The sequence below is a fragment of the Serinus canaria genome, chromosome 12 (assembly GCF_022539315.1).
Source record: "Serinus canaria isolate serCan28SL12 chromosome 12, serCan2020, whole genome shotgun sequence".
Classification (NCBI taxonomy): Eukaryota; Metazoa; Chordata; class Aves; order Passeriformes; family Fringillidae; genus Serinus; species Serinus canaria.
Window position 1 is genome coordinate 4974028 of NC_066326.1, and position 20529 is coordinate 4994556.

At 41.0% G+C, this 20529-nt stretch overlaps 1 protein-coding gene across 1 annotated transcript in view; it reads right to left on the bottom strand.

Moving 5' to 3' along the window:
- Window positions 1–1357: 1357 nt before the first annotated feature.
- Window positions 1358–20529, bottom strand: part of TAFA1 (TAFA chemokine like family member 1) — a 214897-nt gene continuing 195725 nt past the window's right edge. The window contains exons 5-6 of the mRNA XM_050979300.1: window positions 5942–6066; window positions 1358–1434 (exon numbers count right to left, since the gene is read on the bottom strand). Of these exons, the coding sequence (XP_050835257.1) occupies window positions 1417–1434; window positions 5942–6066 (143 nt within the window). The 3' untranslated portion in view covers window positions 1358–1416. The remainder of the gene's footprint in view (window positions 1435–5941; window positions 6067–20529) is intronic.

The following is a 20529-nucleotide window of genomic DNA, read 5'->3' on the forward strand; positions in this document are numbered from 1 at the left end:
CCTGGTGAACAGCTACAGCTCAGCCAGAAATGGGAGTTAGCAGTGACTGCGTCAAGGTCTCTGTGGACACATCCTTGCTGAGGAGCATCTCTGCTCACCATGGCAAGAAACAGATTGAAATTAAACTGAAGGAAACTATTCTGAAAGTGAAGGGATCAGCCACACATTTGTGTTTGCCACAAACTGCTGGGCATTTGTTGTGCCATGGAATTGCTCATGTAAATGCTTTTAGCTGATGGCAAATGCCCTCAACGAGAATTAGCCTGGCCTGCAATGAGGGAAACCTCAATTTAGGAAGTTCTGCCATGTGTGCTGTGGGGTAAGAGCACACAGCCAGCTGTCCAGAGAGGCAGGCTTAAGCTGAGGTGCCTGTTCACCAAATGCAAATGGGCTCCTGAAACGCCAAACCATATGAAAAACTCCCCTCATGTGCCAGTCTGGAAGGAAGAAGCTTTGTTGTTGTTTCAAAGAATTAGTGAGCCAACAATGCAAAGCTTTGGAGGTGCTTTCTGGGTCTTTACTGAGTCTCTAGGAGCTATACAAAGTCTGAAGACATTGTACGTACAGTACATCTTTAATAAGAAGGGAGCTCACAGTCTACCAAACTCTGCCAAATAAACTTTTAATACATACTGTACTTCACTCAGTAGTTGTCCATCTCTTCTTCATGGAATATCTAACAGCTCTAAAAATATTTTCCTGGAGGAGGATAGAATTATCATCGTTATATATCAATCAAGTATGGTTAATGAAGCAAAGCCAGCATGCTAGTATTGCACAAGGGGAAAAGCCTCCAGAACACAAAGTGGAACAACAAATGCCCTCAGAATTCTGCCGAAGGGAACAGGAAGCTCTGGATGCTGCATCGGTAGGATTCGTGTAGCTCTTAGGCGTCCTTGTACCACAGCAGGTTTGCTTTGCCTCTTCACTGCCACATTTCTCTCTCAAACAGGTAGGGAACTTCCAGACCATTGCAAAAAAGGAGAAAAAAAAAAATACAGCAGCTGCAGCAAAGTGTGGTACTATTCAATTTCTTGAAGAGTGAGGCTTTTATTTCAAAATATCATATATTAATATATATATATTTCTATATATATATATATACTTTAACTGGTATAAAGTAAATTGTAGATCCAAACTTATATTGTTGCTTTTACTTTGCAATCTCAGAAACTTTAGCAAAGGAACCACTTTCTTCATTTTTTTTTATTTTCAGATGTCAAAAATCAGGGCCATTATTTCCACCGAATCCTTTCTTTCACACAGTAAAGCCACTGTTGTTTTCTGGTAAACAGTCAAAGTGCAAATAAGAAATCCATTTGGCTTGGAAATGCTGAGATGGTTTTAAACTTTCAATACTTTGTCCTCATAAATCAGCAGGGCTTTCACTGTCTCCGTGCAGACGTGGGCGCTCTGTTAAGTCCTTGGGTGGATCTGCAGTGAGAAAATGGGAAAGAGTCAGTTATGCATAATATGTTATTTTTTAAATATAGTCCTTTGGAAAAGAAAGACCCAGGCTCTGTGGGATATAGCTGATTGATAGAGCTGAGTTTAAATGCAATACCAGAGGGGTGTGTGTCTTTAGCACTGCAGGGGTGTAAAAATATGCAAGAGACAGATCCTGAGCAAGATCCTGCCTCTGCCTTGGGAGAGATTGGATGTGCTTTAACCACCTGGGCTGGTGGTGCTGGACATCACAGAATGTCTTGGTTTGGCAGGGACACCTTCCACTGCCCCAGGTTGCTCCAAGCTCTGTCCAGCCTGGCCTTGGACACTTCCAGGGGTGAGGCAGCCACAGCTTCTCTGGGCAGCCTGTGCCAGGGCCTCACCACCCTCAGAGGGAAGAATTCATTCCTAATATCCAACCTAAACCTCCTGTCTGTCAGTCTGAAGCCATTCTCTCCTGTATTGTTCCCTAATGCCCTTATAAAGAGTCTCTCTCCATCTTCCTTGTAGGAGCCCTTCAAGCAAGAAGGACAGGATCTGGACCTGGGGCTGTGCTCATCCCAGCCTTCCACCCTCCCCTTCCCAGAGTGATTCCAGTGACTTCTGCTGGACAAGACAGGCTGCAGCATCCATCCACCTTTCAGGTTTGTTTGGAACCCCTCCAATTCACTTTCCCAGAGGGCAGGGCCACAGCAGCTACTCCATCTACTCACCCTGTGGGAGATAACACACCCTGCAACAGACCGAAACCCATCCCTCCTTGTGACCACCACCAAAACTGATCTGAGTGCTGCACTAATGCTGCAAGGGGAAACACCAATGCCCAGGAGTTTTTTAGGATGCTGAAATAAGAGCAACTGTCCAACAGCAGAAATTGTGCTCTCAAGGAAAGGCTTTTGTTATGCTTTTGCTGTTCTGGCTCACCCAGATGAACACCACAGGGGGTTCAGCCCTTTGCCAGGCAACTGGGTCAGCAATGAAACTCACATTGACTTGAATGTGGTCAGGCTTGGAATTAAATCAGGGCTACAGATCCTTATCTAAGCACAAGGTGATTAAATACAGCAGTAAATATTAGAGCAAGAGAGATTTGCATGAGATCCAGACAGCTCAAACTGAATGAAAATGAATCCCACCAGTTAAAACTGAAACAAATGGTTTCAACCAGATTAAACCAGTCAAAACCAGTTCAAACAAGATTAAACTGGTCAAAACAGGATAAAAATGGTAGATATCGGTTTGAACTAGTTCAAACTGCTCAGAACCAGTTCAGATGGGCCAAAGCTTGTTAAAACTGGTTAAAACAGATCAAACCAGGCTGTAGCACAAGGCACAGGCTGAGAAGCTGGAGAGGGGCTTTGAGCTGAGCTCTTCTGCCCATTCCCAGCTGACCAACACGTTAATGTCCATGCTCCAGAATATCAGCAGCATCCAGCCTGAGATGCTGCTCTTCTATTTCCACTGGTGCCAGCTGCTGTGCTGAAAGTGGCAAGGTGACCTCCAGCAGGTTCTAGCACAGCTCCAAGGGTCCCACATTTGTAAGGAAAGCACTGAAAGCTCTTAAATAAATTAAAAAAAAAAAAAAAAGGAGCGAAGAGGGATTAAATGAACATTGAAACTGCTGCAAAAATTGAATGACAATATTATTTCCTTCCAGTGTTTGTCACCTGCCTGACCATCAATAGAAAACAAATCATGTTAAGGAAGCTGTGAGCTTCAGAACTTTGGCTTTAATAACTTAATTAGTGAGCTGTGGTAAAGGGCTTAACACAGAAATAAATACATGAAAAGGAAGCAATGAAGAATATGCTGGTAAAGACTTCACTGAGTCTGTTGTCCACCTCTTTCTGACACTAATCAATATTAATCACACGTGAGACCCAACTGAAGTTATGCACTACTCTAGAAAAGGATATATATTGTGTATATACATGTATTCAGAAATATATATAGATATATATATATATATATATATATATATATATATATATATATATATATATATATATATGTATATATATATGTATATATATATATATAACATACACATATGCTTTTATGTGATTTACTGTGGGTCTGGAAGAATGTACTAATGGGAATCTTAATCCCAAGAATCATAAAGGGGAATGTTTTCCTTGTCAGGACAGCAGTTAATGTAAATGTATTTAGTGTAAGGAAAAGCCTTCATTAAAGCAGTTTACAGTTTACAGCCCATGGAGACTGGCTGTAGCCTTCTGCCTCATCACCACAGAAAGAACTGGGATGTTGACTGATTTGTCTTTTTTCTTCTGCTTTCTTAACTTCCTTAACTACTCAAATTAGACACACATGGCCCAGTCTTGGAAGCTGGATTGTGGTCAGAGCAGATTACATTGTAATCTCATTCTCTGCTGCTGTCTGAAATGGCAAAACAAAGGAAAAAAGGAAAAAAGCCTGTTTCAGGATCTGATTGCTTCCCTTATTTTATATTTATGTTGCTGGAGTTGACACAGTGGTACGGATTGGAGCAAAGTTCCAAGGACTAAAAAGTAGAATTTCTCCTTAGAAAATGCAAGAGACAGTTGCTGAGCACATCATGTCATGTTGCCTTTGTCAATTGGGTTCTGTAATGATATTTTAAAGCAACAAAGCAAAATTCTACTGGAAGCAGCACCATAAGGTACTCCCCTCACTAGCTAATTAAAATAACTCCTGTGGGTAAATGAAGAAATATTTTTTCAGTTATGAGCACTCACTCTGCAAGTATTTAATTCAAATGAAATACAATAATGCATACTGAATAGATTGGACCATACATCTGCATATTAATGAAGCTCCTAAATTTCCAGCAATCACTTCCATCGCCTTAAACTAGTTTATATGATGAGGACTGGGGGAGTTAAGAGAAGGACAGCTTCACTGAAGAAAGAAAATGCAATTCCTCAATTATATAACTTGTAGACAGATTGCAGGAGGGCTGAATTATTGTATAAGATACTTCATGCTGCTTCTTAGCTCTTCTGCATCACTTTCTTCCATTTTAATTCCCCACTTTCCTCACTGGAAAGGACATGCAGCGAGTTTGTGGCCTGGGATTTTTTAATTTCACTGCAAGGCATGTTTATTAGGAAGCAGCCTTCCAGTGGTGCTGCAGGGGAAGAGATCAGGTGTGGGCACAGAGAGCTTTGCAGGAACAGCACCACAGAAAGAAACTGAGTCAGGCAATCCCAGTTCCCTCCATCCTCCCTCCCTTTCTCTGTGAGGTGACACAGAGATCACATGGATCTTGGTTTTGGGGGCCACTTACTGCTTCCTACAAAGAAAACCTCCTAAGTCAGTAGGTCTCCTGATAATTTAATGTGTTGGTGTGGCAGAAGGCTCTGCTCCAGAAATGAGGGTTGCAATACAAATAATTCATCCTGGGGTAGGTCCTGTGGAGGGATAGAAAAGGATTCAGGTGCCATGGGGATCAATTAGGGCAAAATCTCCTTCAGCAGGAGGCCTAGAAGACATGAAAAATGACTGGAGTTAGGATTGGAGAGAAAGGAAAAAGTCAGGAAATCACAACACTATGCTGCACATTCCTGTGAACTAGCAGCTGGGCACAAGTATGTAGAATTTCTTATCAAACAGGGAAAAAAAATCTTGAAAATTCACTCTTTTTCATTTAGTAGATTTCAAAAGCCATTTTCCAATTCACAGAAAATGAAAATCTATTTATTTATAAAAACATTTTGAGTTGACAACCATGTAATTTTCTTGGAAAAAAATTCAATTGTGATATAAAAATGTGTTAATTAAAATTTTTGAATACAGGTATGGGTGACAGTTTGAAGACAATGGTTATGGAACAATCACACAATGCAAAAGAAAAGCTAGAGTCTATTCCTGAAAAACACTTTTGTTCCCAAGGTAATCCCATAGTGGGAGTTTAGGCAGCTCATTCACACCCTCCCTCTGCCTGTTCCTGGCACGGTGTGGTGAAAGCTGCTGTCACCTGTTGGCCTGTGCTACCTGAACCTGCAGCATCTCTAGAGCCTGTCACTGATGAGTTCATGGGGCTGGAGCTGCTCTGAAGGGAGACCTGCAGCACAAACAGAGAGCTGAGTCCTCTGCTCCAAAGCACTTGTACAGATGTGCTAATCCAGATGTGGGCTGGAATCATACAGGAATGGATACAGGATCCAGCAGATCCCCCTGAGCTAATGTTCTTCCCTTTAGCCACCAGAAAGGGACTCAGGGATGTGCATGAGGGGTATTTTGAGGTGACAGTGTCTGTAAGAAAGTGACCTGGCAATTCAGCAGCTCCAACCTGCTGACTGCCAAGCCTGGACCCAGCTGATCAGCCTGATCCATCTGAATTTTCACCCAATTATGGCCACAAGCACTGGGGGACCATGACAGTGGTCTTTAAGGCTTTTCCATCAGGCATGATGATGGAAAGACAAGGCTGAGCAGTCATTAGTCATTCCCTTTCCTGTTAAATGCCCTGGGTGCAGACAGAAAGGAGACTTACTCTGGTGGTCTTGATTTTATTGCCAGTTGCACACATCCATCCAGAATTATCAGGCAATGTCTTACATTCCTCTCCTTCTAGGCAGGGCTCCATCTCACACCACCACTTCCCAATCACTATAGAAGCTAAAAGAGAAAAGACAATGTTCACAACTGTGTTACAATGACCAAATCTAATTAAATAATATCTCAAGGGTCTAACACTGCAGTTAAAAGGCAGAGTGTCCCTTCAAGTGGAGTTTAGCTGTAAGGATTTCACAATTAATTACTTGTTTGGCATCCTATATTGCCTAAGACAGTGCACTGCTTGCCACAGCCTCCTCACACAGGAGATCTTGTCTGCTCCTGTGCTGTGGCTGCAGGGAATGCTGTGATGGCAGCAACTCTGCTGCAGACCAAGGGACCATCCATCCTAACAGCCCCTCTCCCTGAGTGCCCATCTGATTTTCACATGTACAAGAACAAAGCAAGGCTGAAGAGTTTATCCTCAGAATATCCTCCAGGTCTTCAGGATTTCTGGTTCAGTGTACTCCACATGTCTGCTTTGCTTTCAGGACCTACAGCTGGATATATATATATATATATATATATATATATATATATTATTTTTTTTTTTTTTTTTTTTTTTTTTTGCCAAAAATCTGTCCAGAATTATTTGAAGCCATGGAGACTTTTGGCTTTCCCAATATTCCATCACAGGGAGCACCACAACTAGAAACAGAGGGTAAGGTAACCCTGAACAGCAGCAGAAGCTGCTTGTTGAAACACAATTATGAATTTTATAGAAAACATATTATCTCTAAAAGTAACTTTTAATTTCCAAATATTTAACATTGTAAATAATGGCAGCGTTTGGACCCACTTGTTTGAATTAATTGGCACATCTGTTTACAACCTTGAATGTACCTTAATGAAGTTTCTTGCCTGGGAATTGGTATCTGGCTATATCCTTGGCTGTATCTTAATGACATTTTTGTCTGGGGATTTTGATAAACTTTAGCTAACCTTGCAAGTGTGACGAGTTGGCTCATGAGTGGCTCTTTCTGTGGTTTGCTTTCTCTGGCAAGAATTAATTTCATGGTTGCACTCAGGAAGCCTGTCAAAGCTTTCTGCACAGTCACTCACAGAGAGATGCTTAACCCATTCATATCATCCCTCATGGCTGCTTCAAGCCCACAAAACACCTTTGAAGCAGCTGTCTACCTTACAATATATATATAAAAATATATGTACACACCAGCTGACTGCCATTCAGCTCTGGAAAATGCCCTGTTGTGCATGCAATGATTTAAGGACACTACAGAGCTTATAATTAAATTCTTAAATATTAAATTGAATAGAATATTTCAGTTTAACGGGCCCTACAATGATCATACAGCTCTCAGTGTTGACTTTCCTGGTTCTTCCCACAGCTTATACCTGATTTTTATAATATAATATATAATTTCTCCATATATACAAGACACAAAAAAGCCCTTTACACCTGTGCTGGCAAGGCTAATGATGCTACTCACACCCCTGTTTCAGAAGGGTAGCATTAATGCTGCTAACAGCAGAGGAAAAAGATCTCTCTCTTTGCTATGCAGGAAAAGGCAAGAGGGCTGAATCTGTGTCCTCAGAATAGACTGTGCAGTGGGCAAACTGAAAACCCATATCCTGCTAAATACTGGCCTGCACAGCCATCATCAGAGCAGAGCATCCTCAGGATGTGTGAGAAGAATCTGTGACATGGAATCAAAAGTGATGATCATGATTATGTACTAGGAGCAGTGCTGCAGCATTAAATAACCCCAGAGAGGGATCCTGCAGGGCAAGGTGCTAAACCCCACAAACCTGAACACCCTGGCCTGGAGGGTTTACCATGTGAAACAGACATCTGAGGTGAATATAGACTGAGAAGCAGCATGGAGAAGCAATGCTGCTCACAGCAATTAAAATGATCTCACAGCTTTTTAATGCTGTTAAATACAGCCCGAGTATTCAGATCTTGACCTTGAAAAATAATCAAATGCAAAGTCAGTGCTGAAGTTTAATGGCAAGTGACTCATGTAGTGGTGTGTAGGTTTTAGTATCTACACACATGTTATTATTGGTTTATGATCACAGGGCAATTCCAGCCAACTGCCATCAGTGAGCACCCTCACCTGGGATGAAGAGCAGGCTTTTAAAATGGGGGAAATTTGCAGATGAAAAGCTCCTCTTTGTTTCTAATTTGTATGTAGGCAAAATCCTTTGTAAGTCTGAAGCACTGTAAAGCTCACTGTGGTCTAGTCCTCAGCCCCATATCATGGCAGGGGCATCCAAAACCCAGAGAAAATTACTTTCTTTGAATTTTGTGTTTATAGGTTTTCTCTTCTATTAAGAGCCTTTTAATCTTTAAGACCAGTTGTCTTTCTTAGATACTGCTGATCCTTTGAGTCCTGCTTGTTTTACACCTCCAGCTCTGTTCAAAGAGGGAGGAAAACACTTTAAAATGAATCACAGTTTGCAGCATTTGAGACTGGGCCCACCTGTAGGAGGAGGGGAGAAACCTTCCCCAGGGAAAAGATTCAGTTTCTCTAAGTTCAGCTTATGCCACTTTGAGATGAGCTGAAACAGTTCAAATTGCTCAAATGAAGATGCTCCCCCTCAGGGTGATTTTTATTCAAGAACTCCCAGATCCTGAGGAACCTGAGCTTCTCAGTGACCCAAACTCATCCTGGGTGAGAATTAGAGATCCCTGTTAATCACCAGGCAGCACAGGCTGTGAGTGCTCACATCATGCTGAATTAGACACCTGTAGCATTCTGGAGTGCTTCTCATGGTGTTCTTCTCACTGTCTGGGGAATACACAAGCACAGGAGTTTCTCCATGCAAGGCTGAATTGATTGAGACAGATCCCTCTGCCGAGGGGAAAGGAAAAGGATGTGGAACAGAAGAGCTTTGACTATTCCTGCTTTGCTTGTGTTTTGTTTCAGTGCTTTTTGTTTCATTCCCCCCCTCCCCCCCATGACCTTCTAGGTTAAAAAAGTGATTGTTTATATTTGAACTATTTTCAAGAAAATGGCTCTTTTATAAGAATATTTAACTCTTAACATATCACCAATGGAGCTGGGAAAAAAAAGCGACTTTCTTCAGGAAATTCTTGAGGTTTCTTTTTCAGCCTAAATCATGCTTTTCTAAAATCTTTGTTTGCAAAACCATGGAATAATTTTGATCAAAATATTTAACTTTTGATGCATTTAGTCTGCATGGATTAACACACACACAAAAAGCATTTGGTTAAAATGGCATTTGCAAATCATGGGCTCCAAACAAATAAACTACACATAAGAAATCTGAAGATACAGGGGAAAAGCAATAGAATAGCTTATATTTTCTCATGTTTACACAGTTCTATTGCATTTTAAAATACATTTGTTCCCAAACATAATGCCCAAAGCCTTAGGGAGCTCAAAGCTGCAGGGCACTGCCAGTTTAGGTTGGATTCAGCCTTCAAAGTTCACAAGAACCTTTGGAGGTTGCACAAGGGTAGTGATGTGCTCTGGTTTGCTCTTGTGCATCATCTAGAACACCAAGTTTTGATGCATGAAGGCAGCTGGCTGGGGCAAAGATTTCCCCTTGAATATCAGCATCAAAATATTCTATTAGGGGGCAGTGGAAATGCTCTGAACACCTCCATATATCTACACCTAAAGGATCAAATCAATGTGGAAACATTAATTGTTCAATCATTCTCCTCTTGAGTCAGACAAAGTTTGGAAAAAATACACAATCCATTTGATTAAAGATGCCTGTTGAAACCCCTGAATTTATTATGTTTCACATTTCTCAGTCTTCAAGTTCTTGCATTAAACTGAAGCTACTCAGCTCCTCAAAGCTGTTTTACAGGTAATTAACAGCACATGGACAGAGAAAATGTGCACACACAGCTCAGACACTCACAGGCAATTGCTTCTGTCATTTTTGCTACTCCTGTCTGTAGAAAAAGGCAAATTCTTTTTGTTTTGTTTTGCAGATAAAATTCTCCTTAACTTTTCTGCATTTGTATTTAGGAAATTGCTTTAACAATATGACAGAGTCTGTATGGCAAAAAATATAAAGACATTATATTTAATGATGTAACAATAAGACCATCCTCACAGAGTAACAGATAACTTTAATTCACGTTTATGGAATACCCTGAAATATGAAAACAGAGCAAAGTATCATCATGCATTTTTCAACAGTTTAGAGGGAACATGCTAGGTATTAAAATGTTCCAAGATTGTTTCTGCAGTTGCCATTATAAAGCCACAGCAGCTCTCTTTTTGCCTGTGATAAAGTGGGCACGTTTTGTTTAGATAGAAATAGAATACAAAGAAATGGAGACATGAGATTGTGGCTCCTCCTGGTCACAGGTATCGTGTTCCTGCAAGGAATAAGCAGCTCATTTTCAAAGCCAGTATGACACTCATTGCAGGATGGGAAAGTTTTCCCTCTAAGTACAGAGCATTCCGTTTTAATCTCGTTTCCACCAGCGAAGATTGATATAAATAAAATTTAAATAGAGAACACATTTCACAGATGTCAGAAGTGAAAAAGACTTTGTCAGCTTAATGAAAAGATATCAATTTTCTCCACTCTATTCAATATATTGTGAGTCATTTTCTAAATGGATTAGATTAAAGGAAAGTTCAAACTCCCTGTGAGAGATTCTTGCGCTGTTGGAGATTTTGGCAATAGCAACAGCACAGAGGTGGGTAAAATCTTTCAAGTAGTTTGTATTTTTTTTTTTTTTAATATATAAATTAGAATGGGAAAAACTGTAACCCTGTGCTCACCTATTTCCTTACACAAGAAAATCTCAGAGAATTGAATGAGACATTCAGTTTCTCTTAGTTTATTGGGATGTCATGGGGAGCAGAATGAATTACAGGGGTGGAACACACTTTCTGGGAGGATGAGAAAACTGGACTGAAAGCAAGTGTCATCTGAAGGGTTATGTATTTCATAAACAGACTGAGATAGCAGCCACTCTGGGAGCTGTAGAGAAGAAATCTGATAAGTTAAAGAATACAAATCCGAAACAAAAGATTTCAGGTTGAATATTGCTATCTGGGAGAAATGCAGGATGTTTCCTACAGGGAGTCCAAACTATCAAACTCTCTGCTTTAATTCAATCTTACTCAATTTTAGAAGTATCAATCTAATGCTCCTGCAGTGCAATGCTTCACAGACTTTGATAACAGACCTCTCATAGCTCTGGGAAAATGGACATTTCTCCTGTTTAAAATACAAGCACAGTGCAATCAGTCTAGCAAGTGGTGTCTCACATCTCTAATTGCCTCAAATTCAGTCTTGCTGAGTTAATTTAATATTTTTTAATTGTAGTAAACATTAAAAAGACATCAGCATCCTAAACTGCCTTTTTTTTCCCTGAACACTCTGTGATACTCTCCAGGCTTTATAAAAATGTTCTAGTAATTCACTGACAGAATTGAAAGAATTGAAGATCTTAATTTTTTTTCTATTCAGAATTTCTGATTCTCCATTGCAAAATATTCAGCAGCTAGAGTAAGATATTTTTAAGAGTGTATTACATGTCTGAGCAGTGCTGTGGGCTGCACCATTAAATATGAAAGGGCAGATTAAATGCAAAGAACCCATGAACAATTTCCTTTTAAGATCTGCATAAACCAGCAAATAAAGTTGCTAATTCAACAGCATGGGAAGACTCACTAGTGAAAAACCACTTACATTGCCATCTCCTAGCAGCCAACATAGTGCTATTAAATTAGGAAATTAGTAAATTAGGAAAAATGACATAAACACGTTGTGTGCTTCCCTTGGAACAATGTGACCAACAGAGGTGGTGGTGGCTAATGGCAATGGGAGTTTCTGAGCAGCAGAAACTCCCAAGGTTTGCTCAATCCCAGCTTTCCTTCTCACTTTCTCTGTTCCTACAGGTAAATCATCTCCTTGCTATACCAATCTGCCATTTGCAATTTTATTTACTTAGAGGATGAGTTATTCTTGCTGTGTTTCCCTGTATGCTGCCCTCTGTCTCTTCTGCCCTGCTGAACTTTTACCAATGAATTGCAGCAGTTTGGGAGTGACATTTTTTTTCTCCAATTGTACAACTTGAAGAATGGGTTTTTCAGGTACTGAGAAAATAAATTATAACATTAAAATGATGTGAAGTGATGCCAGAAAGTCCTTAAGCACATTCCTGCCTTTGAGCTGAATGGAGATGGTCTGTTAAGAGCAGATTTCACATAAAAACCCCTAAATTTTGCCCAGGAATTTCTTGCCCTCAGTGCTGTTCAAATTGGGAGAGTTAACTGCTGCAGTTTTGTCATTTTTCCATGTCCTTTTCTTTGCACCTCTGGAAACAACTGCTGCTTAGACATGTGGCTGAGGGGCTCCCACAGCTGCAGTGGGACCAGGATTCCTCATGGGCAGCATCTTGGTGAGTCAGTGTGCATCTTCACTTCCCTGAGTCCATTGACAGTGACAGCACCCAGGTCCTCTGGGCACCTGCAATGTGTGCCCAGCTGTCCAGAGGTAAAACACTGATTTGTCAGCACACAGATAAAGCACCCAGAGTTTAGGGAGAACTGTAGAATTTGCACAACCATTTGCTGAGTTGGGAAGGTCTCGGCAGCAATGACAAGGAAAAGAAATCAAAATGTTTAAAATGTTTCTCCTGGCTCAACTTGTGAGATCTTTTCAAAGTCTGGGGTTTTAGGAAATACAAAAATGAATCCAGCAAGAAGCTGTCAGGCTGGGAGGCCTCTTGTGGCACTCCTTCAGGAGATGCCAGCAGGTCCCAGGCCAGTTGTGCTGGCAGCTGGCTCTCAACCCTGTTCCCATGTGATAATCCTGTACTCAAAAAGTGTGGCAGGCTTTTCTAAGCTGTAATTACTCCACATTCCACTGAACTCAGACATGACTACAGCTTGAGATTTTTCCTCTGAAAGTCATGGATCATACTTGATATTCTAACAGGAGCCTCAGCACATTATCTGTCAGGAAACTTGATTTCTGCAAAGGAAAGGCAGAGCAAGCCTCAACAAAACAGATTTTTGCAGATACCTGTGGCAGAGAGGAAGGACATGAAATGATAAAATAAATCATGTATGATAAACTTGTCTCCCCAAAAGTGCACAGTGTATTCTATGACCTTCCAGAGTGCTAGAACACAGCCCTATATTTTTTCTTGGAATTTCCAGAATTCTTGCACAGCAACATACACCCAAGGCAAGCATCAAGCTGCCAACTTTGTTTCTAGTTTTAGGTGTGTGAGTTTATTGGTGGCTGACATAATCTCTCTGCAAAGGGAGTGGGGCATTTCAGAGCAACCTGCTGGCACTAACGAGGCTGATGAGAACATGAAATCCAACATCCAGGGAGCTGATGGGAATGCAGGTGACTGAGGACCCCCTCCCAACCTACCTTTTGTAGGTTAGGGACACCCATTGCTTCTATTTATTGTTGCAGTTTGGAACTGAATCCACTCTTGCTACAGAACAAGGCTGACTGCAGGCTGCTAAAGTATTTGTGCAATGAAGCAATGTTATTTATGCACTCTTGGAATGGCTTCAGATAACCTAGGAGAGTTTAATCTTATTGTAAAATACATTTAATGAAATGCAACATATTTATACATATTTGGAAAGACAATAGGAAATTACCTATACATATTCACAGTCATGTTTTTGACCAGAGTTGAGGACTCATCAAAGAATCATATCTCCATGCAATGGTAATGTTTCAGGAATAATAATTCATTAATAAAGTAAATGAATGAGTTGAAATGCAGAGAGAGAAGTGCCAGGCTGTGAGATGAAGATTAGGGGGCATACACAAAGGTTTGTGGGTGGCCTTGGAGTGCTATTCCTCCTGTGGCTGCTGGGACTGCAAATCTCACACACACATATATATATAAAAATATATATATATATATGTAAATATATATATGTAAACCAACAATCTGTGTTTAGTGTGTGATCCAACAGTTACTGGAGAAGCAGGGGAAAAAAACCCTCAGTTTTTGCAGAATTCAGACCAAATCTGGTGTCTGTAAAAGCTGCCATTTGCTCAAACATGAGCTCCTGTGCTGCTGGTGTTGGGTTTGGGGATGTGGAAGGGAAAAGCTGTGAAATGGGCTCAGGAGAGTGAAAGTCTATTGTGAAATTTTGACTGAACGAGGTGCCAGAATCACAGCCTGGCAGCAAAGCATTCTATGAAAGAACACTGGGAATGAATAAATTATATAACTGTAATGCATTTATAAGGCATACCGAAGCATGCATAATATATTGGAGGGTTATCAGTTATGAAATTAAATTCTGGTGTGCCACTTGGGTATAAATTGTGTTTTACCAAATACACATTAGCAGAGAAACTCCTGTTAACAGAGATGATTCCTGTAATACATAGAAAATTCCTCCATTGAATCTACAGAAGTTAATAGGGTATAATGTGATTATGGGTCATTAGTCAATGAAAAACACCTCTTTTTGTTAGGTTGGGGTTTTTGTGTTTTTGTTGGGGTTTTTGGTTTGGGTTTTTTTTTTTTTTTTATGTTTTCCAGTGAAAAATTGGTTTTGCTTTGGCTTTCTTTTTGAAATGCAAGCTATTATACTGTCCCTCTCTGCCTCTGAGAAAAAGATTAAGTTCCCTGTGCTTTAAATGCCCTGGCACAGGGTGCCCAGAGAAGCTGAGGCTGCCCCTGATCCCTGGAAGTGCCCAAGGCCAGGCTGGAGAGGGTTTGGAGCAGCCTGGGACAGTGGAAGATGTCCCTGCCCATGGCAGGGGGTGAATGAGATGGGCTTTAAAGGTCCCCTCCAACCCAAACCATTCTGTCATTCTATGGTTCTGTATTTCTCCTAAAATCTGGATGTCAAGGAGTTTTTGGGAAAAGAGTCTGCAAAGAGGTGTGAAGTACATGAAGCCATCTGCTATTCTCCCCTTAAAAAGGATGGAAAGAGGATAATATAATAATATATAATATAATAATCAGACCTGGAAGATTCCTGGAGCAAAATCCCAGGGAAGGGTGGGAGCAGCCCTCTGCTGGTGTCTGCACCCACCAGATATTTCAGTCCAGCTACAGAAATTTGTTTATTCAGCTCTCCACCAACCCAAGGCCACCCTGCCCAGGGTCAGGTGCCCTGTGCTCTCATTGCAGGGATGATTCCACGTGAAAGGAAAACCAAGGGAGGTTTCATTGTTCTGATGATGGCACTCTGAACTTGCAGGTGGTGTTTGCTGCTTTACGCACAGAGGTACTGAAAGGCAGAGCCTGCAAAATTCTTCAGGAGGTGGTTTTGTTAACTTGCAATTATCTCTGCTGGGAAAGGACAATAAGGTCCAAATTCTCTTCCATGAAGTGGGAATTGCTCTGGTAGAAATAACAGACCTTTAGAGCACTCCTATCTCCACAGTCCAGAAGAGCACATTTTAAAATCTCTGTGGAGGAAGTTGTTTTCAAAGGTCAAGTTAAATGAGCCAACTGGAACTACACAAGGTAATTACTGATTTATTAAAGGTGTTGTATTCATTCAGCTATCTTTGTTCTGTGATGTAAGACAAGTCTAATTTTGTTTCAGAGATTAAAGGAACATTTGTTTTTTGTAAACAAATCCCTAGCTGCTATTACAAATTACATCATGCATAATCTTGACATGATAGATTGGGAGATATTTCAGTGCACCAATGCCAATGCAATTGGAACAAGAACTGCAAGACTGAACAAAAATTGATGAATTGAGCACATGATATTTTGTATTTCATATCATAGCTTAATTACTGCTTCAATATGCATGGAATAAGAGAAGTAACTCAATTATAAAAGCTTATCAGCAAGACTTACAAACAGTGAAATTCAAATGTGGATATTAAACTGACCTTAACTGACAAGCTTTCCTTTGAAATGAAGTTTTCCTTCAGTGCTCATAATGCTTATTTACTCTGAGACCTTTTACAGAGATGAGAAGTTTTTTAATGGGCACTTGAAATTTCATGGCCACACTGCTATTGGCACAGCTCATGTCTTTTTGCCTCCATTCAATTTAACTCTGAGTTGTATTATTTTAAAAGATCAAAACTCACAACCATTCACAGTGATATTTTTCCTCTTTTTTTTATTCACCCTGGATTTCACTTCTTCTAAGTAACTATTAATAATTTATACAATGACCTTCCCCTGTTGTCCTTAGAGGGAATAATCCCGAATTTATACAAAGATCATTATTTCCATTGTAATGCACAAGATGTGCCCCTGAAAAAATTAAGAAGGTGGAAGGAGCTGTGAGCCTCAGACTCCAGGCTCTCCAGGAATCTCATGCCCACTCTGCTCAGGTGATTCTCAGCCCTAAGCTCTGTTCTCATCATTACAAAAGGGAGTTTGTTTTTCACAAACATCTGTCCTTGTTCTACTTGATCTCATTAATGCTCAAACAGAATGAATGTATGTGCAGCCTGAGCGTGCTCAGCCCAAGCTCTGCACAATTAGGAGCAGGAATTAGTGGAAAAGGTTTTGCAGAATGTGTTCAGCTCTGCCAGTTGCAAAATGTATGCAAGCAGGAGCCTTGCAAAGACAAATAGCTAAACAAAGACACTGGGAATTGCTATAGTTACCAGAAAACTGAATAGAAAGCTTTAGATGAAATTTTATGATTTTATATTTTTTTATTTTGACAATACTCCCTTCCTCCATCTTTTTAAAGCTCTTTAAAACAGAACAAGGTTGAAATAGCTGGGTTTTCCTTCTAAATATTAATCTTTAAAAATACCTGATCAAATAGGAAAGATAATTTCCTAGTGAGCCCCCTAATTCTGGGCATTATGATGCAGTCCTTAGACTTCACATTTCTGATTTTCTGCTTTAATAGTGATCACCAACAGAAGAGAAGGTGGAAGAACAAGAGAAGCAGGTCTGTGGAAAAGTGCTGGGCAAGCTGTGAAGACTGGCTGTGTGCAACTGACCTGAACTGTCATTGCTCAGAGCTGAGCCCATCCCTGCAAATGCTCTGGGTTTATCAACCACCCCCTCAGCCACTCTGAGCCTTACAGCAGGGGCATCTCCTGCTCCATCCTGCAGGACCACAGACTGACTGTACCAAACTGCCATGGGATCCACGTGCCCACCTGGTGAGGCTCCTCTAACACAGCACAACTCAAAAAGAAGCACAGGGTGAAGGGTTCATCACCAGACATCTCCTTCTATTTAATCAATTTAATTATCCATTACCCAAATTCTGCAGAAACACTTCTGTCCTGACTGGCACCTGCCATTTATAGTGTGCAATGTCCTTGACAGCCAGACATGACACAGAGAAAGGGACCCAAAAGATGGGAATGTGCACAAAGTGACCCTGCCCACCAGCACTGCAGAACTGGGAGCTCCAATAGGAAGCTTTCTTCCATCCAGGAAATAACTCCCAGAAAAGTTTAACCAGAGAAGTTTCTGCTATTCTGCTGCTGCCATTTTGAATATAATTTTATTTTTTCCATTTCATTTCATCTAAGAAATCCCTTTGCACTGCTCAGGCTGATCTGCCACAGACTCTCAGGGCTGATATTCTTTCAGCACCACTCACAGTATCTGACTTCTCATTCAATCAATTGATCTGTGTGAGGGATTTCTCCTTTCACTTGCTTCCCTTTCCTCCCCTTAGCACCACTCCTCCCTCTTTTGTCAGTAATTCAGTCTCCACACCTGTGATCCCAAAGCTGAGGCTGGAAACTGGTATCTCCCCCATAAGACACTGAGCACAGCTAAAGGAATGCTCCCATACTTGATGGTCACATTTAGTACAAATGTTGACCTTTAGGTGCTGATTTTTATGGTTTTTGCTGCTACTTAGACAAATTTCTCCAGTCCCAGACCTTGTGATGACAGGCAGCTGAAAAGGCTTTCTCAGAAAAAGCAATCATCAGAGCTCTTTAATTTAGCTTTCAATGAAGGCAGAATATAATAATTTATTATGAGCGCTTTTTGCATGGGCTTCCTCAAATATTTATAAATTCATTTAAATAATTAATACAGGAGTTTTAATAAACTGTTTCTATTCACAAAAGGAATGTAATTTGCAGAAAGGACAGTTCAGGTGCTAGGAAACACGGGTAGACCACATGAATTAAAAATAATGGTTTGCATCAAAAGTTTGTATGACCTTTTTACAAGTTGTCTAAGGTTGTGTTCCTGGGGTGAAAAAATGCTTCTATTGATCTGGATAAACTGTGCACTACACAGGATATTTTAGGGAGGGAAAAAGAACAACTTTCTACTAACCTGGGGATTGTCAAGATCAAATTTTATCCAAAGAAACAAAATATGTTAACTATGTCAGCATAAGTCTCCTTTTTTCTCCTTTTTTCTTTTTTTTTTTTTTTTTTTTGAGAAATTGTTGCTACACACTATTTTCAGGAAAGAGAAACAAGTTTTTTATCCACTAGAACATCTTTCCACTAATCACCACAGCAGGCCATTATTTAATCAAGCATAAGGTATCTAAACCAGCCTGTGATCATCCTAATACAGATAATAACAATAAAATCCTATTAACAAAAGCAATTACTTCACAGGAATGCAGCCAGTCAGAGCTTTCCCAGCCTGCCTGATCTCCTCTCTCCACCTCTGGAGCTGAGTTGAGCTCTTGCAGGATGTCAGATTCCACTCACTGAGTGTTGAAGGGGAGAAACTCTCTCCATCTGTTTTTTCCCTCTCCATCTGTTTTTTCCCTAGATGCTGTTCCATCAGGATGTGGGTTTTGAGCTCGTGCTGAGGTGAAGAGTCCCTGAGCTGAGCAGGGATCCTGGCATGGCAGGGCTGTAAGGCTGCAGGGAAAAACCTCCCTGCCTTCTCTTGCTGAGAAACCAGCCTGGACCTGATGCTTGACTTCTTCCCTACAACCTTACAGCACCACAAAAAAAAAAAAAAAAAACCAAACAAAAAAAAAACCAAACAAACAAAAAAAACCCACCAAAAAACTAAAAAGGAATCATTACATTCCATCCTTTAGCTGATAAGGAATTGCTGCTGCTGGCCCAGGGCAGGTCTCTCAGTATGTGTGTGGGGTGTGCCTTTCATCCTGGTGTCATTTATCCTCTTCAAGGTCACCTCTAAACTTTGCATGCAGCATCCCAGTGCAAGGGGCTGGACACAGCTCTTTGTGAAGCAGCTCCACGAGCTCCTCCTGTTCTGGCTCTCCCTTATCCCCTTCTCCCTTTCAGATACCAACTGCTTTCACTGCTCCAGGCAGCACCAACTCAAAGTAACAAGAACACAAACTTTTCACACAGAAATAGGAGGAGGAAAGGAGGCAGACTTTTCCCCCCTCTCTTCTTTTCCCCCTCTCCTCATCTCTGCAAGCACTAAAACCCCCCACACCATCACACTGAGAAAAGCAATCACAGCTATTTCAAATACCAAACAAACCCAAGCTTATCTTGTAACTTCTTCTGCTACTTAAAACTCAGGGGTGCTATGTTCTGCAAACACCTCCTCTTTGCATAAAGCACCAGCAATCTCCAGCTCCAAGCCTGGAGAGAGCACTGGCAACCAAACCAAGGCAGATAGCAGGCAAGGAGAGCAAAGTATGCAAATTTCACTGGGCACACTATAATTACTAATTCATAGCAGAACTGATCACAGTATTTCACGCTTATCCCATGTAATTCAGTCACAGCAGTATTCATTTTACTATTAATTTTAATAGGATAATTACCTTTATAAAGAAGAAAGAAACTACTGTTAGAGGGTCAGATCCTCAGGTGGGGAAGATATGGTGATTTATGCTAGCTTGATGAATTTTGTAATCTTCCTTTTTCCTTCCTTTGAAAGGAATTCAGTAATTGACTAGTTGCCAGGCTTACTGAGATAATCTATGCTAAATGAAGCAAAATAAGAAGAAATGGGGAAGCAAAGAGGTGCAAACACTTAATGGTAAAATTTACATATCAGCATTTGAATGTTTATGCATGTACCTGCCTGGCAGACACACACACACAGGTGCCCAAACAGCCAGCTCCCAGTTCATTCCCAAAACAGCCAGCTCCCAGTTCATTCCCAAAACAGCCAGTTCATTCCCAAAACAGCCAGTTTATCCCAAAACAGCCAGTTTATCCCAAAACAGCCAGTTCATTCCCAAAACAGCCAGTTCATTCCCAAAACAGCCAGCTCCTCCCAAAACAGCCAGTTCATTCCCAAAACAGCCAGCTCCCAGTTCATTCCCAAAACAGCCAGTTCATTCCCAAAGAGCCAGCTCCCAGTTCATTCCCAAACAGCCAGCTCCCAGTTCATTCCCAAACAGCCAGTTCATTCCCAAAGAGCCAGCTCCCAGTTCATTCCCAAAGAGCCAGCTCCCAGTTCATTCCCAAAGAGCCAGCTCCCAGTTCATTCCCAAAGAGCCAGCTCCCAGTTCATTACCAAAACAGCCAGCTCCCAGTTCATTCCCAAAACAGCCAGCTCCCAGTTCGTTCCCAAAGAGCCAGCTCCCAGTTCGTTCCCAAACAGCCAGCTCCCAGTTCATTCCCAAAACAGCCAGCTCCCAGTTCATTCCCAAAACAGCCAGCTCCCAGTTCATTCCCAAAGAGCCAGCTCCCAGTTCATTCCCAAAC